General features: G+C 54.1%; 1 protein-coding gene across 2 annotated transcripts in view; it reads left to right on the top strand.

The window, feature by feature from the left end:
• Positions 1 to 22,829, top strand: part of GRK5 (G protein-coupled receptor kinase 5) — a 202,582-nt gene that overhangs the window by 93,950 nt on the left and 85,803 nt on the right. For both annotated transcript variants that reach the window (XM_008685104.2, XM_008685100.2), the window contains exon 2: positions 2,130 to 2,225. In XM_008685104.2, coding sequence (XP_008683326.1) covers positions 2,130 to 2,225 — 96 coding nt within the window. The remainder of the gene's footprint in view (positions 1 to 2,129; positions 2,226 to 22,829) is intronic.

The following is a 22,829-nucleotide window of genomic DNA, read 5'->3' as shown; positions in this document are numbered from 1 at the left end:
CAGCTTTTTTTTTTTTTTTTTTTTTGATCCCTGAGAACTTCCCTGGCTTTCGGTGCACCCCAAGGGAAGGTCTACACACAGAAGGGTGAGGGCGCAGGCCTAGGGTCTGGAGTCCACTCAAGTTGGGGTCTTGGCTCTGCCATTAATGAGCCATTAAAAAAGGCCACTTGCTTCTTTCTTCCCCATGCCTCAGTTTCCTTATCTGTCAAGGGGGAAATAGTCATGGTTCTGCCTTGTAGACTTAGAGTGAGGGCTCCAGGGAGTGCACATGAGTGACTTGGCCCAAGCCAGGGCCTGGGGAAGGGCTCTGCTATGTGCGCCCATGTGTGTTGACCCAGCAAGAGGAAGAGCAAATATGGAGTCGGACAGGCCATCAGCAGGCAAGTTGCTCAACTTTGGACATTTGTTTCTTCATCTGTGACATTGGTCCAGTGATCTGTTCCTCCAAGGGTCATTCTGACCATTAAACAAGATAATATTCAAATGGTACCTGGCCACAGCAAGTGCCCAGTGCACACTCGTTCTGCCCCTTGGAGTCTGAGGCCTTTGCCTTCTGCAGAGATTGGAGAGGAAGGAAAACAGGATGAGCAGAGAGCAGAGAAGGGACACCCCCACCCCCATCAGCTCCCTCCCCTACTTCCAGCCCCCAGGGTGGGGGTCCTGGGCCTGGCCTCAGAAGCTAACCCAGTTGCTGATGGGGAACCCGGCCTCAGCTTCCCAGGGCAGCAGGGTTGACAGTGAGGAATCCTCACACATGGAGACCAGCTCCCTGCCAGCCCCGGGGCACACACTGGGCCGGGGTGGGTGTAAGCTCAGCTCGTCCCACATCCGTCGGGTTGCTGGTTGGAGAGAGGGGCCCACGCCCGCTCAGGGAGGGCTGGAGACTGGAGACGCTGCACAGCCACCTAGAGCAAGGAGCAGGCCCAGGGTGCCCAGGCTCTGCCCCGGCTCCTGCGTCTCTAACTGGGCCCTAAACTCCACAGGGGTTGAGGTGTTGACTGCGTGAAGGAAGGTAAAAGGCCCTAAATATCCCAAGATACCGAGGGGTCTAAAGGGCTATGTGACTTTAGCAAGATGGTATCTAAGGCCACTCTGGGGGTGGGGGTGGGCGATGGCATCTCAGTCCCTTGAGAGTCCTGGCCACAGAGACACAGAGGGGTCTCCGGGTCTGAGGCCCAAACACTGGTGGGCTCCGGGACACAGGCCAGAGTTGGCGTTTCCCCTTGCTGTTTGCACACCTGAGCGTTCTGACATCTGTCCACCGTCCCATGGATAAGGAGTAGTACTGGGGATGGGAATGGCCCGCGTGTATACCTTATTCAGCTCCGCGCGTTCACTGCATAGCCATCACATGTGCGGGTTCAGCATGTGTGGCTCTTCATTGCACGTGTGTTCATCACATGTGCGTGTGTGTTACACGTGCATGTCCCTAGCATGGGCATGCTCATCACACGTGCACACCGAGGAGGACGTGAGGCAGGACGGGGCCCTTCAGGAGTCCTCGCAGCCTTGAGAACACAGCCTCTGCAACCCTCTGGTTTGTGGGGCAGGAGGAGAAGGGGGTACAGGAGACGAGTGGAAATTGAAGTCCCTGCTCCCAACATCTGGCCTCCATGTGGGGAAGGGGACTCTCCACAGGAAACGAGAGGACAGAATGAGGCGATGAGGGGGCTGCGGTCCACTCACTGGTGGATCTATTCTGCGGGACTTCCTGAGCCCGAAGGCAATATTAAGTCCAGCAGACCTGGCCCCTGCCGTGGGAAGGTCGGGGTCTAGTCTGGAGCCAGAGGCTGGGCACCCAGTGGGTCTGAACAACAGTGGGAGATGTCGACAAAGACCAGGGCACCGGGTGTGGGCTCAGGCCTGGATGACTGGAGGGGCTCGTCTGCTCCAGCTGGTGGAGAGGCCCAGGCCCGACTATGCGGGGAGAGCACACAGGCTCGATGCTGGCCTGGAGGGAGTGTGTGTGCCTGCTGGGGTTTGGGGTGTGTCACTGACTTGACCTTGAGCCCCCTGGCTGTCTCCCAGCCCCTGAAGCTGGTGGACAGACTCACTGGGATGGGAAACAGGCTCTGGAGCCTTGGACAAGACCAACATCAGCCCAACATGTTTTCCCCCCATTTCTGCAGGGGGTGGAGGAAAGCGCAAGGGGAAAAGCAAGAAGTGGAAGGAAATCCTGAAGTTTCCTCACATTAGCCAGTGTGAAGACCTCCGAAGGACCATAGGTAAGCTAGCCTGCCTGGAGGGGGCGCGGGAAGGGGTTGGGGGGGAGCGAGGAGCCCATTGACCCACAAACTGTTTTGTACAGTGAGTCAGATACGAACCCTTTAATGCAGCAAAGTGATTCCAGGTGGGAGCTCCAGGCTGACATCCTTGCTAATTGAAAGGTGAAACTAACAGGGGCGCCTGGGTGGCTCTGCTGGTTAAGCATCTGACTCTTGATTTCGGTTCAGGTTGTGATCTCGGGGTTGTGGGATCGAGCCCCAAGTTGGGCTCTGCGCTGGGCATGAAGCCTGCTTAGGATTCACTCTCCCTTTCCCTCTTTTCCTCCCCCCACCCCTACGCCTCTAAAAAGGAAACTAACTTCATTGAATATTTGGTGTGTGCTGGGGCAGGATTATCTCCCAATTACCCTCGGAGGCAAATACTGTTTTTTTACTCCATCTTTCAGATGGGGAAACTGAGGATCTGTAAGTGGCCCGAAGTTGCACAGCTTATGGGAGGGTGGTGGAGGTGGGCCAGGCCTGGTACTGAGTGCCCCCTCATAGCCTCCCACCCTTCTTTCCTGGAGCCTGTGGGCTCTGCCCTCAGCAAGCAGGCTTTTTGGGAGCTGAGGGCGGGGTGAATGTCTGGGTTCCCTTTCCTCTTGAAAGGACTCTGGTGCTCACCGAGGGGCCACCCTGTTCAGTGGGACAACCCAGTCCTCTTTCTCAGGCGCCCACCCAGCCAAGCCCCTCCTACAGCAGAGGGGCCTTGTTTCTCACGGGGTCGGCACAGCCAAACTCACCAAATGAGGACACAGGGCTCCCAGGGAGGGGGTGGACGTGATGGGCTCCTCCCTATTGGTGGGGACCCCGGCCCTTCTCCCCTGTGTGCCCTGTGTATGCCGCCTGCACCCAGTGGGGGCAGATGTGAGCTGGTGAAGCAGGTAGGGTGCTAAAGCACGGGGAAGTGTCCTCGAGATCCACCTTTCACCTCAACACCTCAGATCAGATCCCCCGTATGGTGTTCTTGGAGCGAGTGGAGCTGGCCGAAGGGATCAGGGTCAATGGGTTCAGACAGACTTGGGTTCAGATCCCACCTGACCGGTCACTTAATCTTATTGACCCTCCGTTTCCTCAGGTGAAAGAAGTGATCATGAACCCAGTCAAATGAGACCATGTGTGTAAATGGGGCTTCACTGGAGCCCTCCTCAGGAGCCCAGGACACCTTCCCCTTAGCACTCCTGCTCTCTTTCTGGAATGCCCAGCAGCCACCACTCTGCTGGGCCCTTCCCGTGCTGGGTGTGCTGCATTCACCCTTGAAGCTGGGGGCACCTGAGGCAGGGTGGGAGAGAAGATGGGCACATCTCCTGGGGCTGGGAGCATTTTGCCAAGCTAAACTCCAAGTGGCTTCCAGAGAGCAGGGAGGAAGGGCCTCTCTGGAGTCTGGCCATTTTTTTCCAGGGGCCATTTCGTTCATGCTAATTTAGACTTGGAGAGAATAGGGCCTAGGGGTGGGGACCTCAATTGCCATGGTTGTCATACACCCTTGGGGAGACAAGTCTTCTCTTGTCCAGGGTGAGCAAGTTCACTGGCCCTGAATGCCTGTTCTGGGTGCTGAGCCCAGTTTTCCTCTACAGGCCCAGGGAATGGCTCCCACTCATGCTTACGGCCAAAAGATTGATGCAAGAGACCTTTCCGGAGTGCTGATGTGGAGGAGAGAGCTTGAAATAGGAGGAAAGACCTCCCCCCACTCGAAGCGGGGAGCTGTGCAGAGAGGTGGGGTAATTGTGTGAGAGCCAGCTTACTTGGGCGGGGCCTTGCCCACGAAGCGTGTTCTTACGAAGGCATTTGCTTCTCTTCCTTTGGGTAGACTGCACATAGGTGGTGATACCAGGAATGCCCTGGGGGCACAGTCAGGCCCCACCACCACTTCCTCAGAGAATTTGAGTTAGCCCCCTGGCACGGATCTTTCAAGCTGTCCTCTTCTGTGGGAGCACCCTGCCTTAGCTGTTGTTTGCTGTCTGCTCACCCCAATTGTGAAAGGCTCTTCAGGAAGGATCTTTTTACTTTGCCACTGTGTAGCTGGTGACTGGAGGTGCACGACAGAGGCTGGGCGGATGAGTGAGCGAAGAATGAAGGGGTGTGAGTAACACTGAATTTATACAGTGTTTCCAATAAATGCAAGAGTATTGAAAGCCACGTAAGGGCTTTCCTGCAACTGCCAGACAGGCTAAAGAAATTGGAGAATCCTGCTATATTTGATCCATGTGTTTCTTAAAAATATAAAACACAGGGGCACCTGGGTGGCTCAGTGTGTTAAGCGTCTGCCTTCGGCTCAGGTCATGATCTCAGGGTCCTGGGATCGAGCCCCACGTTGGGCTCCCCGCTCGGCGGGGGTCTGCTTCTCCCTCTCCCTCTGTGCTTTCTCTCTCTCAAATAAATAAATCTTAAAAAAATAGAAAACATAACAATATGAAGTGTAGGACTTCAGTTCCAGACACGATGGAGTAGAGCACTGTCCCCTACCTTCCCGCCAAGAACAGGCAAAAGCTCCGGACATTATGTATGAAACAAATAGAGGAAAATTGTGAAAAGTGGAGAGACGAAGGCAGACTGGCTGGGGACCCGGGAATGTGAGGAATGACATGCCAGCAAGCTCCTGGGTTCTCTTTTCTGCCTTCCTTATTCCCAGGGACCGGGTTCTGGAGAAACTCACAATCCAGAAATGCCAATGGATACAGATAAAAACGAACCCCCACCCAAGAAAAACAAAACCCAGCCTGTTCTAACCAGAGCCCTGGGAAAGGGGTGCAGAGCTAAATGGGCAGTGGTTGGGGCAACTGGCCCCTAGAGTGGTCACCCTTCTGCGCTGTTCCTCACCAGCAACATGGGTGCCTCACTTTCCCTTCCTGCTGCTCACTTAGCCTGGTTCCAAAGACCCAGTGCATGCTTCCTCTCCGCTTCTGACACTGTTCTGATCCTTCGAGGTGAACCAGCCCTGCCCCTTCCAGCCCTCTCCTTCCAAAGCCAGACCCTGCAGACCCCACACTGCATCCCTGTTCCCTCACAAGGCTCCCAGGCATTGCCCGAGAAGCACCATAAATGTCCCTCAGCTCCCAGTTGGCCTGGCCCCACTCTCACTTCCGGTTTGGGGCATCTGGGAGCATAGGATTCAGCTCTCCGCTTGTCTCAGTTGGAGGACCCCACCCCACGGGCCCCATCCCCATCTGTCCCTGTATGTCCATAAACAGGCCTCTTGGCAGGGCCCACTCCCCGGGGAGGGTGGGAGAAACGTGCGTGCCGGCGTGTGAAAATGGATTCTTCTGTTCTCCTGGAGGGCATTGAAAAGACTCTGTGTGTGAGAGAGCAGTGTGAAGAGAGGCCCGGGGAAAACAGGAAGGCAGCCGTAAACGGCGGGGCTGCCGCTCATGGCAGTGGGTCCCAGTGCTTGGGCCTCCCCGAGCGGTCACGGTCCGTCCCCCTGGTGTTTGCCTGGCCTCCGCTGGGGTCCTGCTGGAAGGCTTTCTAAAATAAAAATCTCATTTCTTTTCTAGAGCAATATACAAACCGAAAAGTGGCGAATGCCGCATTTATTTTTCTTGTGGACACATGAGCTCACTTTCTGAAGCTCTTTGGGACGATGCCCCGGGGCGGTGCGGGGGGGGAGGAGACTTCAGGCCAAGGGACCAGGTTCCTTTGGGTCCAGAGGTTAGCGTGAGGTGGGGGGGGGCAGGCTTCTGAGCAGAGGGAAGAGCAGAGCCCACGAGGACCTGGGGACGCTGCCCCCTCCCGAAGGCCCAGGACAGTGGCCAGGTAAGCCACGCCCTCTCCTGCCCTTGGCACTGCCCCGCACAACCACAGGCCCCGCAGCCGGGAGGCCTTTGAAACACGGAAACTGTAGCCCACGAAACTCGTTGAAACGGCGGCTCCGTCCCGCCTGGAGTAAATGTCAAACTCCTTACTGTGGCTCGTGAGCACCTGGGCCGTTGGGCGAAGCCTAGGGACCCCTTCTCAGAACAAGGCTTTTCCTTTTCTAAAACAAAATCCATGGGGTTATAAGAGAAACCGGTTCTCTTCAGATTCAGTTCTTAGATACTTTTCGAATTTATGATACTGGACTGCGTGAGCGTCTCTGTTAAGACTTGATAACAGCCGACCGCTGTGCTCGCAGCTACTGTAACTTTGCATTTGTGAGGAGCAGAAGTGGTATTTCCAGGTGTCTGCCACCGCGGTGTTGTAAATGGACGAGCAGCGTCTGTCATCGACCAGTCCCTGGCACCCTAACGTCACTGTTGTTTGTTGTCTGCGTTCAACTGGGGAAGTGCTGGTTTTCAGGTAGAGGTTGGTGAAAAGAGAGATGACATTTTTCTCCATCCAAGTCCATAGATCCCCGAAATCCTCCCCGTGGGCTTCTTGGCAGTGCCCTTCCCATCCTGCCCTACGCGAGCTGGCCCTCACCTCTGTTTCCGGTCACTCCCTCCTGCCCCATTCATGAGCCTCACTGGTCACCTTTCTGTTCTCCAAATACCCCACATGTATTTCCAGCCTAGAGCCTTTGCACCTGCCCTTCCCTCCACCTGAAAATTTCTTCCCTACGTTTTTCCAGGGAGCCCTCAAGTCTCAGCTCAGATAGAAGCCTTTGCAACCAGCTTCTAGAAAGGAGCCCCACTCTCCCTCTACTTGCTGCCCCTCACATGGTGCAATTTCTTAATGTTCTTTGCTCATAACTACATATGAAATCATCTTTTGTTTAGTCATTGACTTGTGTATTTTCTGTCTCCCCAATGGTACTGGGCACCCCATGACAGTAGTTACTGGGTCTTGTCTGGTTCACCACCAGAACTGTGCCTGGCACAGAGCAGGGGCTCACTAAATATTGGGTGAATCAAGGAGTGAATGAAGTGTGTGCAATATTAGAAGTCAGGGCTCTTTTGAAAAGATGTGTGACATGTGTGTACCGTACCCAAATTTAATCTAGCCAGCCTTCTCCACTGAAAGTCCTAGAAGTTTGGACTTAGGAACTCCTACTGTAGCACCCCTGCCCCAACCCTTACTGTGTAGATGAGGAAGCTTCATACACTTACGAGATGGGGCCGTGGTCTCGCATCTCCTCGGTGGGGGAGGCCAGCCGCAGTGGCCCAGGCCCCTTTCCCCTGAGGCTGCAGTTTGACTAAACATCACAGCGATGTGAGGTTTTCACAGAGTCCCCAACTCAAGGAACTCAAAGCATCTTATCCAACCACGCATTTTAGACCTGAGTGAATAGATTCCAAGAGTAGAAGTGACCTGCCCAGGACAGTCCGGGCCCCAGGCCCTGAGCTCCAGCTTTCCACTCCCCAGCGTCAGATCGACTCATAAACGTTTTGGGCATCAGCCTCCAGCCAGTCTTCAAAGCAGAGAGACTTGTTCGGCACCCAGAGGAATAGATGTTTCTGTTTCTGTCTTTATTATATCTCATGCAGATGGGTTGTGTGTTCATTTGCTTATTTGACCAGTATTTATTGAGCATTTATTATGTACCACCCACCGGGGAGACAGACCTGGTTCCTCTTCTCCTGGAGCTTACTCACAGCTTTGCCCAGGAGACTGATGGAAATAAGGAGGTGATAACAAATTGAGAGAGTTGCATGATGGAGGAACAGGATGCAAAGCTGGAGAACAATTGAGTCTCTACCCGTCAGGAACATTCCTGGAGGAGGTGGCATCTCTCTGAGCCTCCCAGGGCATCTCTTTGTGTGAGATCCCTGAAGACATGGATCATTTCCTTTCTATCTTGAGGTCTTCATGGTTGACACAGTGATTGGATGGATGAAGTGGCTGAATGGACGTTGTCTCCCCACCCAACCCGGAAACCAGCCCTGTGATTGTCGGCAACGAGTATTAAGACAGGGATTCCTTGCCACACATATCTGCTTCCAGTGTGAGCCCAGACATGAGTAACTGACTTCAGACAGTCCTGGTGGACGGTAGACAGAGCACAGGAGGAGGAAGGGGTTCTCTAATGTCTGCTCCAAGCAACATCAAATAATGACATTATTAGTTAATAAGCTAATTGTTCTCATAAGGTAATTAGAGAGCCCAAATCAAAGAAGTTCTCAGAACACCCAAAACGGAGAAGGCTGGAACGTCATTGTGAAGATAAAAGATTGTTGAGGTCTGCAAATATTCCTCAGTGACGCAGAAAGTTCTGTTGGGCAAAAGTGTGGCATTTTTATTTATTTAGTTCAGGCTCATTGCGTACTTTATTCTTTCATTAAAAAAAAAAGTATGAGGGGCTTGAGTGAAAGAGTTTATTATTCCACTGTTTGGCAGTATTTCTGGAGGAACTGTCCAAAAGCCATATAATAAATCAAGGCCCCCTCCCCACCCCCTGGCGGGACTGACGTTCACGGGGAGGCCATTCACAGAAAGTGGCTGCTGTGGTGCCCTGTGCTCTCATAGATGGATGGGGGACATTTGGTTTGCCTTGTGGGACAGCCCCTTGCCAAAGCCTTAACTCTTTCCAGGAGCAGAAGCTCTAGACTGTAGGGGGTTCCTAGAAGAAAATTTAGATTCTTCACTTAAAACAAAACAAAACAAAACAAAAAACCCGAAGAACCCAAACACTGTAATAGCATGAAGACGGCCTTGGACTGCCTCATGCATGATTATTCAGTCAACATTGCTCATGGTCTTGAACCAAGAAATCAGCCTACAAATATTTGTGGAGCCCCTCATATGCTAGGCATGGTCATAGGCACAAGAACTGTACCATTGGCCGCAGGAGCAGTGCAGCCTCGTGGAGGGACCTCCATCATTGACACTGTGGTCCGTGGTGGCTCTGTTACCCTCAGCCTTGCGACAGTAAGCAAGTTGCTTAATGTCCCTGGACTGCAGTTTTGTTGTCTGTAAAATGGAAACACTGATGTCAGTGCCATAGAACTGTTGTTAGGGCCGGCAGAGTGCCCAGCACATGCCATTATTTCATTGTCATTGTCATTGTCATTGTCATCCTTATCATCATGGTGCTGGTGGTATGAGGGCAAAGGTGAGGATCCTTTGGGAAGGGCTTCAGAGTTTCCCAAAGAAGCAGAATTGACTACAAATGATGAACGGGGCTACCTGTTTCTGTGCTGACATCACTTGGGTCCAGTCCCCAGGGACCCCTGCCTTGGGCCCTTGCCTCCAGACTCCTTTTCCTGGAGGCCCACCCTGATTCCTCCAGCCCTCAGCTGCTCTTTCCTCCCGTCAGCCCCACAGCACACCTTGGGAAGTCCGTAGTGTCGCACCCTGCCCTGAGCCCTGGCCTGCTGGGTCTCTTTGAAAGGACATGTGGGTGTTCTGGAAGGCTACACGCCAGAGTCCTAACAATGGTTACCCCAGGGGAAGGCGTGGAGGTCAGAGGGGACATCAGCTTTATCTATAAGGTGGTTTTTTAGAAAGGAGAATACATTGGCATGTTTTTCGTGTACTCAAAAGTTGAACGAATACTGAACCCTCCACCTGATTCCACAGTGGGGCAGTGGGGACAGTGACACCATCTCCTTCGTTCCTTGTTGACTTTGTGTCCCCTAATGAGTCTGTGGGCTCCAGGAGGATGGTCAGAGCCTCCTCCTCTTTGCAGATCTGCAGGACTGTGGCTCAGGGGCTCCTGCTTTGTTCTGCTTGGGGGCCGGCAGGCAGGAACTGCCATGTAGCCTTTGGCAGGTGGGGTCCAGGGCCTCCGTCCTGCGAGGGGAAGCCCAGGCCCGGATCAGTCCAGTCTGACCCTGACCCCCCTTCCCTGGAGTCCAGCCCCCTCCTGGGCTGCTCAGCTCTGCAACTTGCAGTGGCCCCTTAGTCCAGCTTCTGGTGGTCGGCCTGCACACTCTCGGTGCTCATGAGTGTTTTCTTTCTTCCTCTTCCTGTGTGGAATGGGATGCCTTGGGTCCCCATCTCCAGGGATGGAACAGGGACTGGTCCTCCCTGCAAACAGCCTCCCTTTCTATGTGCCCTTTTTCAGGGGCAATTGGTTCCCCTCCCCTGCCTCAGGGACACAGAAGGGTCTAGAAAGGAATCTGGGCTCCTGGGCTGGGTCCCACCCCACCTGAGGGCCTGCATGACCCAGTCCCCTTCAGGTCTGCTGGCACGTGAGCTCTTGATTTCATCGTCAGGGAGACCAAGTCTTTCTGCAGACGTCATTCCCGTCCTTGGGGTGATAAGGGCGCGTCACGTCTGTCGTTCTGCCACTTACTGTGCCCCGATAAGGCACAGCATCTGCTCGTCCTTGGAGGGCAAGATAAATTTAGATGTGGCGGATTTAGAACATCAGGTGACCTGTTTGCAGCTGTAGCTCTCAGGAGGGAGAGGGCAGCCTGGCTTGTCCGCCCACTGTGTTCCTGATATTAGCGTCACCTCTCCAGCAAGACCAGCCGCCTCTTGAAGGCAAGGGGTCGGATCCTCCGTGCCCAGCACGAGCTTGGGTGCATGGGAGATGCTCCGTGATCCTAGCTGGTGGGTTTCAAGTTTGGAGAGTCTTAGACTAGGGTACTGATGAAGGTTTTATAGACGGTCTGGAATCGTTTCCAAAAGCTGCTTTGCAGGAAGAGGGGGATAATCCAGAGCAGGCTTCTGACTGATCAGGGTTTCTTTTTACCTTTAATGTTTGAGCCTCTTTGTTAAGATTTTATTCCAGGGTTAAAACCAAGTTTGAAACCCACTGCTCTAGGCCAGGCTTCCCATTTTCCAGATAAGTAAACTGAGTACCGGAGAGAGAAGTGACTTGCCAAGTTCTCCCCGTGACCTGACTCCACAGCAGGCTTCCTCTTGCTGTCTTGGTTTGCTTTCGCTGCCATAACCAAGTGCCACAGGTGGTTTAAACAGCAGATGGACTGTCTGTAGTCCTGGAGGCTGGATCTGGGGTCTGGGACTCCAGCGTCTCGGCTGGCTGCTGGCGGTTGCTGGCGATCGTTGGCTTTCTTGGTTTGTAGAAGCGTCACTGTGATCTCTGCCTTCATCCTCCTGTGGCCTTCTCCGTGTGTGTGTTTGCGTTTCCGCGTTTCCCCTTTTTATAAGGACACCAGTCGTACTGGATTGAGTTCCACCCTAATGACCTCATTTTAACTCGATTACCTCTGTAAAGACCCTATTTCCAAATAAGGTCACATTCCGAAGTACTAGAGGTTAGGACTCCAGCATATCTGTTCTGGGGAATGCAATGCAACCCCTAACACCCACATTCTTACATGGTCTGTGGAGATCAAGTTCAAGGGGCCAGAGAATCCCAATTCCCACCAGGTCTGAGTGTAGACACTCCTCTCCCTGCTGACCCTGGCTCAGGGTTACCTGTGGCAGCCCCAGGCCGACGGCTTCCCCACAGGCCACAGGACTCTCTAAGGAGGACCAACAGCTTTCGGGACCATGGACATGGTACTTCTTTATTCCTTCTTTATTCTCGTTGCTGTTATTGTTCAAGTCATTCTAACTGGTAAATTACTTTGCTTAAAAACATACAGAAGATTTTAAGGAAAGGTCACCCATGATTTTACCACTCCACTGTAGTTACAGTCAACATTTCCATGTAATTCCTTCTAGCATTTTCCCCCATGCACATACCTACCGGTTTTTTCCCCCCTTACCTTTTTTCTTAATGTAATTTCAAAAATATTTTCCCACATCATTAACATTCTCCATCAACGCGATTTATGTTTTTCCATGTCACGCGTATTTATTGAGGATCAGGCACTGGGGAGACATCCGTGAACAAAACACAGAAATTCCTGTTCTCGTGGGCTGCCCTCCTCCAGGGAAGCGGGTACACCAGTGGACAGTGGGGAGCTGGCCTGTTGCTCTCCACCCAGCCCTGGTCCAGGCCCCCAGTGTATCCCTCCCTATGGCTTCTTTAATTTTTGTCGGCCGACTCTTCGTTAAGCTATTTTGAAAATAAGCCCTTGCCCATAGGCATAGCATAAACCTGATTTTTAAAGGCCGTATATGGATTATGTATATATACACTCGTATGTGCAAATGTGTATGTACAGGTACGTATATGTCCAGAGAGAGAACTATTTGTTTTTGTTTTCCTCTAGTTTTTGCCATTCCAGTTGGCATTCAGATTAACATCTTTGTCCCCCATTGTGACATTTTAATCTCTGGCTCAGAGGTGAGAAAGCCCCACACTGTCTTTTTAAAGGCCAGACACATTAGCGAAACCCAAGCAGCGAGTCTAGTGGCCTCTCCGCCTCCCTTGCTTCCTCTGGAATGTTCCATTTGCAGCCTGTGCTTGCATCTGCAGACACCATTACCCTGAAATGTGCCTCTGATGGACAAAGCAAACGAGGCTCGGTGAGCACCCCTGGGCCCCGCTTGCCCGCCCCGAGTCACGGCAGTCCCAGGCATGAGAAGGGCTTTTCTGTCTGTTTTAAGGCCCGTCGCCGAAAGTGGGAAAAACAAGCTAGTTTATGCAGCAACGGGGACCTCCAACCGGCCCAAGAGGCCGGCTGACCCGCGGCAGGATGAGCATGACAGCGTTCTGCCCCATAAAGAGACACGAGGACAACACTCTCAATGGTCTCTGCCCAGACTCTATTTACGGAATTTATTTCCCAGGCTCTGTCTGCTCAGCAGCACCTTGGCAGCATGTCCCCCAGCATCCGTCTCAGTGCATTAAACACCCCTTGTTCGGAGCACCTCGGAGCTAGCGCCCAAGAGAGTGAGAAGGAAAAAATGTGGGTGGAAGGATATCTGGGGCCAGTATAAACGTTTACATTAAAAAAAAAAATAACCAAAGAACAACAACAAAAAGTGTGTCCCCTAAAGAGCTCCCGTGGGCAGGTTCCTGTTGACTCCTAGCTGTGGCCCTTTCCAGCCAGTGTCAGGGAGGAAAATGCAAAATCGAGAAGCATTTGGAATACCCCTGTTTGTTTTGTCTGTTTCATGGTTGTGCTGTCCTTATATCATCTTTAAAAATTAGTTCTAGAATTATCTTTTAGTTCTTTTTCTCCTTACAAAAATAAAATGCATCCATTGATGAAATTTCCAAAATATAATCTAAAAAAGAGGAAAGTGAACGCTGCCGGTAAGATGACTGCAGTGAACATGTTGGTCTGCGGCCCTGTCATGGTCTGTTCTGCTTATAGAGAGAGCATTGTCTCCTCTGTCATTCGTCTCCCTGCCCAGAAGCCAGATATCATTTTAAATTGAAATATATGGCTGTAGAATCCCTACGGGACTGGGAGGCAGAAGACTGAGGTGCTCATGCCTCCCCCTAGATTCTGTGGCCTTGGGAAAGCCACTTGACCTCAATTTGCTCATCTTTGAAATGGGGACACAGCAATCCTTACCTTAATGGATGATCGGGTGGCCACAGGAATTCCTGGTAGGAAATGTTGTTTGTAAAGTGCTCGGTGGTTTGTTGCTGGCTCTTTTCAGTGTGGTCATGTGACCCTTCAGTAGGACAAATGGCTAAAGTAATTTTCCTGTTGTCCTGAAGAACTGTAATTCGTTCTTCTAAACTGCCCCCATATCCGACCTTGGTGAAACTCACCACCTTCCCTCCTACTGACCAGAGACCTGGGAGGCTTCCTTTTCCTGCCTACCCTCCCCTGCCCAGCACACACGGTCAGTCCCTCTCCAAGTCCTGGGAAGTCCGCATCCTCAATATCTCTGGAGTTGGCTCCCCTCTCCCCACCCCTACTCTTTGCCTCACCATGGCTACCTTCCTCTCCTGCCTGAATTCCGGTGTCTCCCCTGCCCTCAACTCCATCCAGGCTCACCTGTGTCCAACCACGCTCCACACAGCGGCCAGGAAGCTCAGTCTAAAATGTCCATCTGATCACGCCACCACCTGCTACAATGGCTTTCCATTGTGGCCAAGATGGAGCCCAAAGGTCTTATCCAAGCCAACCAGGCCCTGCTTTACCTGCCCTTGCTTACTGCTCCAGCTTCCCCCCTCCCACCTGTCCCCCGACCCAGCCACTCTTCCCATTTCCTCCCTTCTCCATGCCTTCCCCAGACACACTTCCCTAATTCTACCTGGTAATCCACTCAACCTTGCAGGTCACTTCCTCCAGGAAGCCTTCTCTGGTAACCTCCACAGGCCTGGGTTTGGTCCTTACCCTTGGCAGCAGTCTGATGACTGACCTTTGTGGTCTGCTTAACAGCAGCCTCCGTGAGGGTAGAGACTGGACCTGCCTGGTGCCGTTCCCCAGCCCCCAACACCAGTGTCTCCTCTGCACCAGGCCCTTTTAGAATCTGAGTTTTCTTTCCTTGCTCAGATGTTTTTGTTTTCCCCTGGGTATGGAAAACAAAAAATCTTAATCTTCCCAAGTCTTAGAATGATCGCTGATGCATCTTCTTTTTCTCTCTGAGTCCTTTTAAAAGGGTGCTCTCCTCTCCCCTCCTTGGCCCCAGCTGACCTGAGGGGGAGGCCTGGGAGAGTTGAGAGAGGGGTGCATGCTTCCAGCCGTCACGCCAGAGCCTGACTGGCCAGGCAGAGACAGGCTCAGAGGTGACACCCTCCAGGATTCGGCTGAGCCCAGCTTGGGGCAAAGGGAATGGCTTTACCAAAAGACTCCCTCATCAGGCTTGGGTGTCAGCAGCCTGGGAGTGCCAGGCCGCTGTAGGCACTGTGCTTATGCCTCAGGGACAAAGCTACCGAAGGGCCAACCCAGCTCAGTCAAGCTGGGGTGGAGACAACAGTGAGGAACATGAGCTCTGGTGTCAGAGGGACCAGTTTGAGCCAGGCCCTCTTCCTTACTGTGACTTTGGACAATTGTCCATCTTCTCAGTCCTCAATCTCTTTCCCTGCAAAATGGGAATAGGCGGTCCCAAGGATCAAATGAGAAAATGCACGGGGAGGGCTCTGCCAGGGCCCGACTTGCAGTGAGCACTCCGATGTGGCCGCTGCTTTGTCACTGCTGTTCGTCACCATCCCTGTGGCCACAGTCCTGTTCAGTTCACAGCTTTGTTTCCTGGTTCCCCTGTGGGTGGTGGTTGCCAGATCCTGCTGGGTTTAAGTTGATCTGTTCATGCATTCGTTCACTTGTTCTGTTATGCGCGAACTCTGTGCCAGGGATCTGGGGAGCTGCCAGGTGGTGGAGAGCTGCTTTCAGGAGTGGCTCCTGGCAACACGGGCTGGGCCACGTTTATTGCTTTATGTAACCTGAATATGACCCCTTTCCCCTTAGCCCCACTTCCACGCCTCAAAGCTCTATTTACTAACTCTCAGCAGACTTAGAAGTTCAGGATGGGACCCCTTTCCCCCCAACAAAGGCCATCTTACCTATCCCTCTGCCTCTGGGCGGGAGGGACCTCAACCAATTCAGCCAGGTGGGGTGATAGCCGATCCCAGCCCCAGACCCCTGTTCGGCTTTCACTCTGGGCAAGGCCCTGCGGGGGACCCCAAGGGGGGATGTGAGGCCAGCTCCGTCCCTTCGGGAGCTGTCCCTGCTTGGGAAGATGGGGCAGAAAGTACACACATGATGCTGGGTATCAGCCGTGTGAAAGTAGGGTTCTGTCACAGGTTCCTCCTCAGGACCAAGTGCCCAGAGGTGAGGCGGGGAAGGGAAACAGAGGCATCTATGTAAGATGGAAGGGTTCGGTGGGAGGTGGGAGGTGGGAGAGGAGGGAGACTTTTGGAATGCACAAGGATAGCATCATACCACCAGCAAGCATTTCCTAGGCACTTACCGTGGCTGAAAATCGGACTGTTGGCTTTACAGACACACACTCACGGAATGGTTACAAAACCCTATGGGCTGGGTGCTGCTTCCTCCACCCTCTAGTTTATGGATGAAGACACAGAGACTCCGAGAGATTTGTAAATTGCTCAAAGTTACAGAGCTCTGGAAGCCGCAGAGTCCAGCTTCCAACCTGGGCCTGAGTCAAGCTTGTGCTGGCTGTGGATTTCCACCATGGTGGCCATGCGTCCCACCCCCATGAAGGTAGGACAACATGGGGGCACATTTGGGAAGTGAGGTGCACACTGCTTTGATGGGCTTTGTGCAGCGAGTCATGAGGGAAGAGGTCCAAAGAAGGCTGGCTTAGGCCCGAGACACCATCTGTGCCTCTGGCCTGAAAGGTTAGGTCTTTGTCCAACAGGTAGTTGGGAGCCTCTGAATGTTCCTCTGAGAGCCCCTGCAACAGTCATCAGGGTGAGAACAAAGAGCAAAGGGAAGCCATGGACAGACAGAGAAGTCTGGGCTTTTGGAACGATAGGAAATTCATTCGCTTTTCCAGGTATTTATCATTTACTGTGTGCCAGGGAGAAATGAGACAGCGTTTCTCCAGGACCCAGCCCGGGACCTGTAACGTACTGTAGGTGGCCTCCGCTCCTGATGACGCAAGGCCATAGAGGCTAGAGCCGCTGGAGCTTTTGTCACCTGCGGCGTCAGGCTGGGAGCACATTTCTCTTTGTGACGCTGGGTCATAGTATGCCTTTCACACCACCCGTGAGGTCTCCGAGCTGACAGCTGCTCCTGCTGCCCACCTGTCCCTTCCCTCCCCCCTACCGGGGGTGGTTTCTCACACCCCTGCTGTCTTCCTCTCTCCCTCTACCCTCTGCAGGGCCTTTCAGAAGGCGGCAGATGGGCTCGAATGTCACTCTGGCTGTCTCTGAGGGACCACCTCAGGTGCCCCAGGTGGGGCTTGCAGGCCCCCACTAGCTGGGGCTCAGGATGAGGGTGTGGGGTGCAGAGGGAGCGTTCCACCCGCTCTGGGCCCTGGCCGCCTCCTCTGGCCAGCCAGCCATGAGACTTATTCTCTTCGGGCTTTTGCTACCCTCCATTTGTCTTTAACACAAAAGGAATCGTTCTCAGCCTCACTCACCTGTTGCATTAACTCCTTACCCATTCCCAGCCTGCACCTCTCCTGGATCCCCATGTCCCATGATGGCTTTGCCAGCCTCGCCAGGTAGAAACCTCAGAGTCCCTGCGCCCACTTGGTTGGGTCAGTGCCCTCTTCTCTATCCCATTGCCTAGACGCTCATCACCCTGCTTGGACTGATGCAGTAGCCTCTTCATTGGTCCACTGTTGATGGCTGGTTTCTTTTTCCTTCTTGCCTATCCAATCTAGCCTTCTTGTGTGTTGATCTTAGCACTTAGATGCTTCTTGACTTTTCTAAAGACATCAAAGTTGAGGCTTCTAGCAGATATAAATGGCCCATCCACTGCCCACAGGACAGAGTCCAAACCACATAGCCCTGCCAGGGCCTCTTACCAAGCCTGTCCTCTGCCCCTCTAAAATTGGTCTCTGACATGCTGTATGAAGCCACCCAGAGTGGTCCTCTCCCCATAACCCCCCACCCCCAGAAAACTTTGGGCTTCTCATGCCCTTGAGTAAACCTCTATCAGCATTATGGTTATCAGCACATCACAGTGCCAAATCCTTGCTTTTTATGTAGGAGCTCTGTAACTTTGGGCAGTTTGCTTAACCTCTCTGAGCTACAGACACAGAACAAAAGTGATAATGACGGCCATCACTGATCAAGTTCTTATTATGTGCCGGATACTGGGCCCAGCACTTTGCGTTGCCTCTTTATACCTACCCCACAACCCTAAGAGGGAGGCACTGTTTTTAGGCTTATTTGGCATCTAAGGAAATTAGGGTTTGTGGCAGTGAAGCCCCTTGCCTAAGGTCACACACTACGAAGAGGCAGGGCCAGACTCAGATCCTGTCTGAGCCTGGTCCTTGCCTGTAGATATGGGGACCGTGTCGCTCATGTCTCGGGGTTGCTGGAGAGCTTCAATGCAGTGGCACATTTAGAAGCACCAGCCGAGGGCTGTGCACCCGGGGCCTTGGTGCACAGGTTTTCTTCCTGCTTCTGGTCCTTGTTCAGGCCACATCCTCTGTCCTCCTCCCTACCTGGCCAGGTCCTACCTCCAAAGTCAATGGACCGCTGCCTGAAATAACCACCCACCCCCTCCACCCAGGCTCTAGAATATTCCACACATGCCGCCACCAAACCCTGGCCACAGGGAACAGAACTAGGCTTCGCATGTCTGACTACTTCCCTAGAGGGTGTGTGACACCTTGGTAAGCCCTGCCCCTCCCCTGATGCCCGGTCCTCTGTGGGAGCCGGGAAGGTGTCCACAGAACCAGCAAGTCAGCGAAGGAATCCACAAGGGTGGGGAGGGAGGAGTGAGTGATGAGAAGCCACTGTCGTGGCAGGACCCGAGGTGGTCCTCTGGAGCCCGTGCAGCTGGACCCGGTGCGGCTCGCCCTGCAGCCTGGCAGCCCTGTCCGCACACCTCCACGATCTGCCGTTTGGGGCATTTCCTTCAGTTATTTCCTGGCCGTGGCCTCCTGGCTCAGAATTACCATCTCCTGGGACAGGAAGGAAAAGCCCCCACGGGGCTGGGTCTGTGGAGGGTGAACGGTCTCCTGCTGCAGCTGGCCTCCTGCTTGTGGGACCCTACAGTTGAGCCTCGGCCCGGCGCAGCGGCCTCGGGTCTCTGTGGGGCGCGTGGGCTGCAGCGACCAGGCCGAGGCACGTCTGCCAGCTCACCAGCCACCTGCCCGAGCATCAGGATGCTGTCGGCGAGGGCTCGTGGGCCTTGCCGGGGGTCCTCACTGCTCACCTGAGCCCCGGGGCCCTGGCAGGGGGCGGGGCCCTGGTGAAGCCTATTCACCGGAAAGCCCCATAGAATGAGCTGGCCTTTCCTGTCCTCTGTGCCCCGGCTGAGGACAGAGCCGGCCGGGCCTCCTCTCAGGCTTACATAGAGGGTGTTGGCTCGAATCTTTTACCCAGGCCTAGAAGGAAATGCAACCGATTTACTGTCTGTGGGACTCATTCTCCCCACCTCAGCATCATGGTCTCTGGGAGCCATTTCATTTCTGTTGATGGCCTAGTGCTGAGGGCCGAGGTACGGCTGCCACCTGGTTTACCTGAGGGGAGCCTCTGCGTGTGCTGTTGCTGTCCAGCCTTCTGGAAGAGTCTGCAGGGCTTCCCTCTTGTTGATGGAACACAGCCTGGCATGTGCGACTCTCCCCTGTGTTATGTGCGTGTGTGTGCGTGTGTGTATGAATGTCCGTCACCAGATGAAATATCCTGAAGGCAGGCCGCTGGCTGTCTTGTAGCCTTCCTACCTCGACGGATGTCAGGGGAAAGAAATGACTCTGACCTGGAGACTCCGACCTGGCAGGGAGGGTAGTGGTTATAGGGAAGAATGTCCCAGGCCAGAAGCCAGACCTTCCCAGTTCTGCGGGGCCCCTGAGTATCAATCGCGCTACCTTTCTCAGGCTCAGACGGGACTTGTCAGGGCCACTGGCTGGGAGCGGGAGAGCCTCACCCGAGGGTCCGAGGCGGCTGTGTGAGTCCGGGGGAGGACGAGCTGCCTCTGCTTCTGCCTCCTGCTGAGGGGGACCCAAGGGATGTAAGGCCTTTCTAGGGGGCTGGAGAGTCCCCCCAGGAACACCTTGATCTCTTCCATGTTGCTTTGCCGCAGGAAGTGAGCTCAGCCCCTCCCGGCAGCCTCTGAGCCCACGCGTCCCATCCTGGCGGCTCCTTCCAGGTGGGGGTGCCAGTGCCTGGAGCTGGGGATCTGAGTTCTGGTCCAGTTTCCCCAGTAACAAGTGTGGATTTCTTTGTAGTGTTAGAGCTGGGAGGCCTCAGTCCTGTGCTAGCCCCACTCCCTGGCCGGTGATGGACGGGGCAGGCTGGAGGCTGAGGATGGCGGGAAACAAGGAGGGACCAGGTCTGTTGGCTTTGTGGCCAGGCACCGTGGACCCGGAGGTGCCTTAGTTGAGGAGCCTGGAAAGCCCCAGCAGTAGCATCTTGTGTCGGGGGCGGGGGGGTAGGGCTGGAGCTGGGGAGAAGCATTTCTGGGCCTGTGGGAGGAAGGGACACGGTGCTGGTGCCTGACTCCTCACATCCTGCCTTAGACGTGACTCCTGGGCGAGGAGGCGATGCCACACACTCGGTCAGGAGCAGCCTCCGGTGTAGAGAAGGCCTTTCTCCTGGCTCTGAACCTTCCCTAGGGGACGGGGACAGCTTGGCAAGTAGAGAGGGCAGCCACACTTGCCCCTGCGAGTGCGGCCAGGAAATGCCAGGTGGCCCTGTCCCTTGTCCCATCCTGTTCCAGCGTCCAGCGTCCTTGCTCCATGCGGGAGGGCAGAGTGATGCCCCACCAGGGAGCCCTTCGCTCACCCACCAGACTCTGCCTGCCTGCCCCCACGGACAGGGGCTGAATCTCAGTTCTCCCCCAACACGTAGCCAAAGCCTGCACACAGTAGGTGCTTTTGTTGTCTGTGTGCTTCCCGAGGAGTCCTGAAGCCTGGCTGCAGTTCATCCCCTCCGCCATCCACCCACCTGCATCTCTCTTTGTTCAAACTGCTGGCAAGCCCCCAGCCAAGTTTCAAGCTGAAAGCATAGCTCTCCTTTGTCAGATGTCCTGGAGGGAGCTCGTCCTATTTTCCCCTCCCTCTTCACTGCTTATTTCCTGTTCTTTGTCTTTCATGGAACAATTGAAATGTGCTTTTATTGGGAAATACTGTGTATTCTTTTGAAACGTAAGCGATCAATAAATTAGTACATTAGAGGTGAAAAGGTGAAAAAGCTTCGTGTGCCACCTGGGAAGCAGGTGTGCCCAAGTTCTGTCCCTCCTCCCTGTGGAGTGGCGCAAATTGGCGCCTGCCCACCGGCTTCGAGGAATGTAGGAGCGGAAGGTATTGTGACCGGCCAGTGTGCTGGGCGGCGCCAGGCCAGAGTCCCCCCCCCAGGGCTCTGCAAGGTGGGGTGACTCAGGCAGGAAGATGGAATGTGCCTCCATGGACTTGGCTGGGGGACAACCAGCCCGGAGGGGGCCTGAGCCTGCCCGGCTGGGCACAGCTGGTCGGCTCCCCCGTGTTGGAGAAACTGGCTGCGTGCTTGGCTAGACAGGCCATCGGAAGGTGCCCCAGAGGGGACTCAGACACCACCAGTTATAGCCCTGGTGGCAGGCCAAGTACGTCTGTTGCTTCGCCGTGCTTCTCCCTTCCTGGTAAAGAGACACAAAGACTAAGCATCCACAGTGAGCCAAAATGGCGACATTGTCCAAGAAAGGAGCTAGCTTGATTGAGGGGTATACATAGGAGTGTGTGTGTGTTGGGGGCGGGATGGGGGGGAGCAGATGACAGGCTGCTCTGCTCACTCCCTTGGCCGCCACAGGAGGGCTGCTCTTGAAGTCCTGGCCACCAGCAGGAGACAGATTTTTTGAGATGTTGGCAAGAGATGAGAGGTGAGTAATCCCCCGCCATCCTCCACTCTCCTCCCCCCCCCACCCCCTGCCCTGCACCATCAAAAGAGAGAATTTGAGAGAATGAGCTCTAGGCGGAGAGGTTAAACATAGTCCATTCGCTGAGTTCAGAGAAGAGCTCTTGCTGGACGGACACAGGGAGGGAGCTGACCGGCTGGGTTAGCAGCAGGCCGAGGCTGGTCCTCTTTGCACTTCAGTATTACAAAGCCGCAGACAAAAGGAAGACAGCAGCTACAGGCAGGGCCATAGCTCTGGGAGGTGGGCCGAGGGGGTGCTATGTCAGACCCTATTTCCGATGGTTCTGGAAGGAAAGCAGTGTCTTTAAAACCAGACTAGGCTCCTTCTTGGCTCTTCCACTTACTCCCTGAATGGCCTTGGGCAAGTCTGTCACCTTCAGGAAGCAGTTCCTCACCTGTACCCTGGTTTAAATAAGTAACACCTCCTGGGGTCTCCATGAGTGTCCACTCAGACCCCTCTCAGGGACCCCTTGTGTGCAGGGATGGGGAATGCCTCCCGCCGGCGCCCGAAATGGTCATCAGCAGTGGGCATGGGGTCTCTCTCTCTGCAGTCCTGCTGACAGCCTTTCTGGGGTCTTTCCCCAGTTAGGTCTGAATGGTGAAAGCCAGTTCTCTCCTCCGGGCCTGATTCAGTACTAGCTCCTCCTATCCCTCTGAGTTCCAGTGTTTCCTATGGTCCTCCAAACCACCACCGGCCTGTGGGGATTGCTCGGGCCACATGCCCCTGGCTATTGCTCTGAGTGCGCCTTTCTAGCTCCCCATGCAGGCTGGGGGCTGCCGTGCAGCTTGCAAAGCTATCTTCACACTCCCTGAGCGCACGTCATCGCCCAGCAGTCCTGCGGGAAGTGGTATTTTCGTTCTCATCTCACAGATTGGACTTCTAGAAGTTGCCTGACTTACGTGTTTATAGGCAAAGCCTGGATGTGACTGCTTACTGCTGCCTCTCGGGCTGTACGCATGGTCATGACCCCCACCCAGCCTCTCACCCAGGATGGGGTGAGGACACAGTGCAGACGGGGCTGGAGGGTCAGGTTCATTTCCACTGGATGAACTTCCTGCCAAGCGGAGATCCTCCATCTCCAGAACCTTCTGCATGTAGGTCTCTGGCCCTCTGGTCTCAAGCAGCCTGCTGCTGACACCTGTCTCATTTTTTTTCAGTCTACCATTTGGCCATGGAAGGTTGAGGTGGTAGGAGAAGTGAGTTACCTTCCAGTCCGAACTGGCATGAATTTGCCAAATAAAACATTTTACTTATGCCCCAAAACATTTTGCTTGGTTACTTCTTAACAGGCCAAGTGCACTATTTTCCATCAAAACATTTCCATCGTTAAAAAAGTGTCTCTGACCCAGAAGCTGGGTCCCGCTGCATCCTTGTCACAGCTCCCATTTTACTTGGGATGCAGTGTTTTCAGAATGTC

Source organism: Ursus maritimus, unplaced genomic scaffold, assembly GCF_017311325.1.
Source record: "Ursus maritimus isolate PB19 unplaced genomic scaffold, ASM1731132v1 scaffold_7, whole genome shotgun sequence".
Lineage (NCBI taxonomy): Eukaryota > Metazoa > Chordata > Mammalia > Carnivora > Ursidae > Ursus > Ursus maritimus.
Note: the sequence above shows the minus strand (reverse complement) of the source record. Positions and strands in the feature narration are given on the sequence as shown.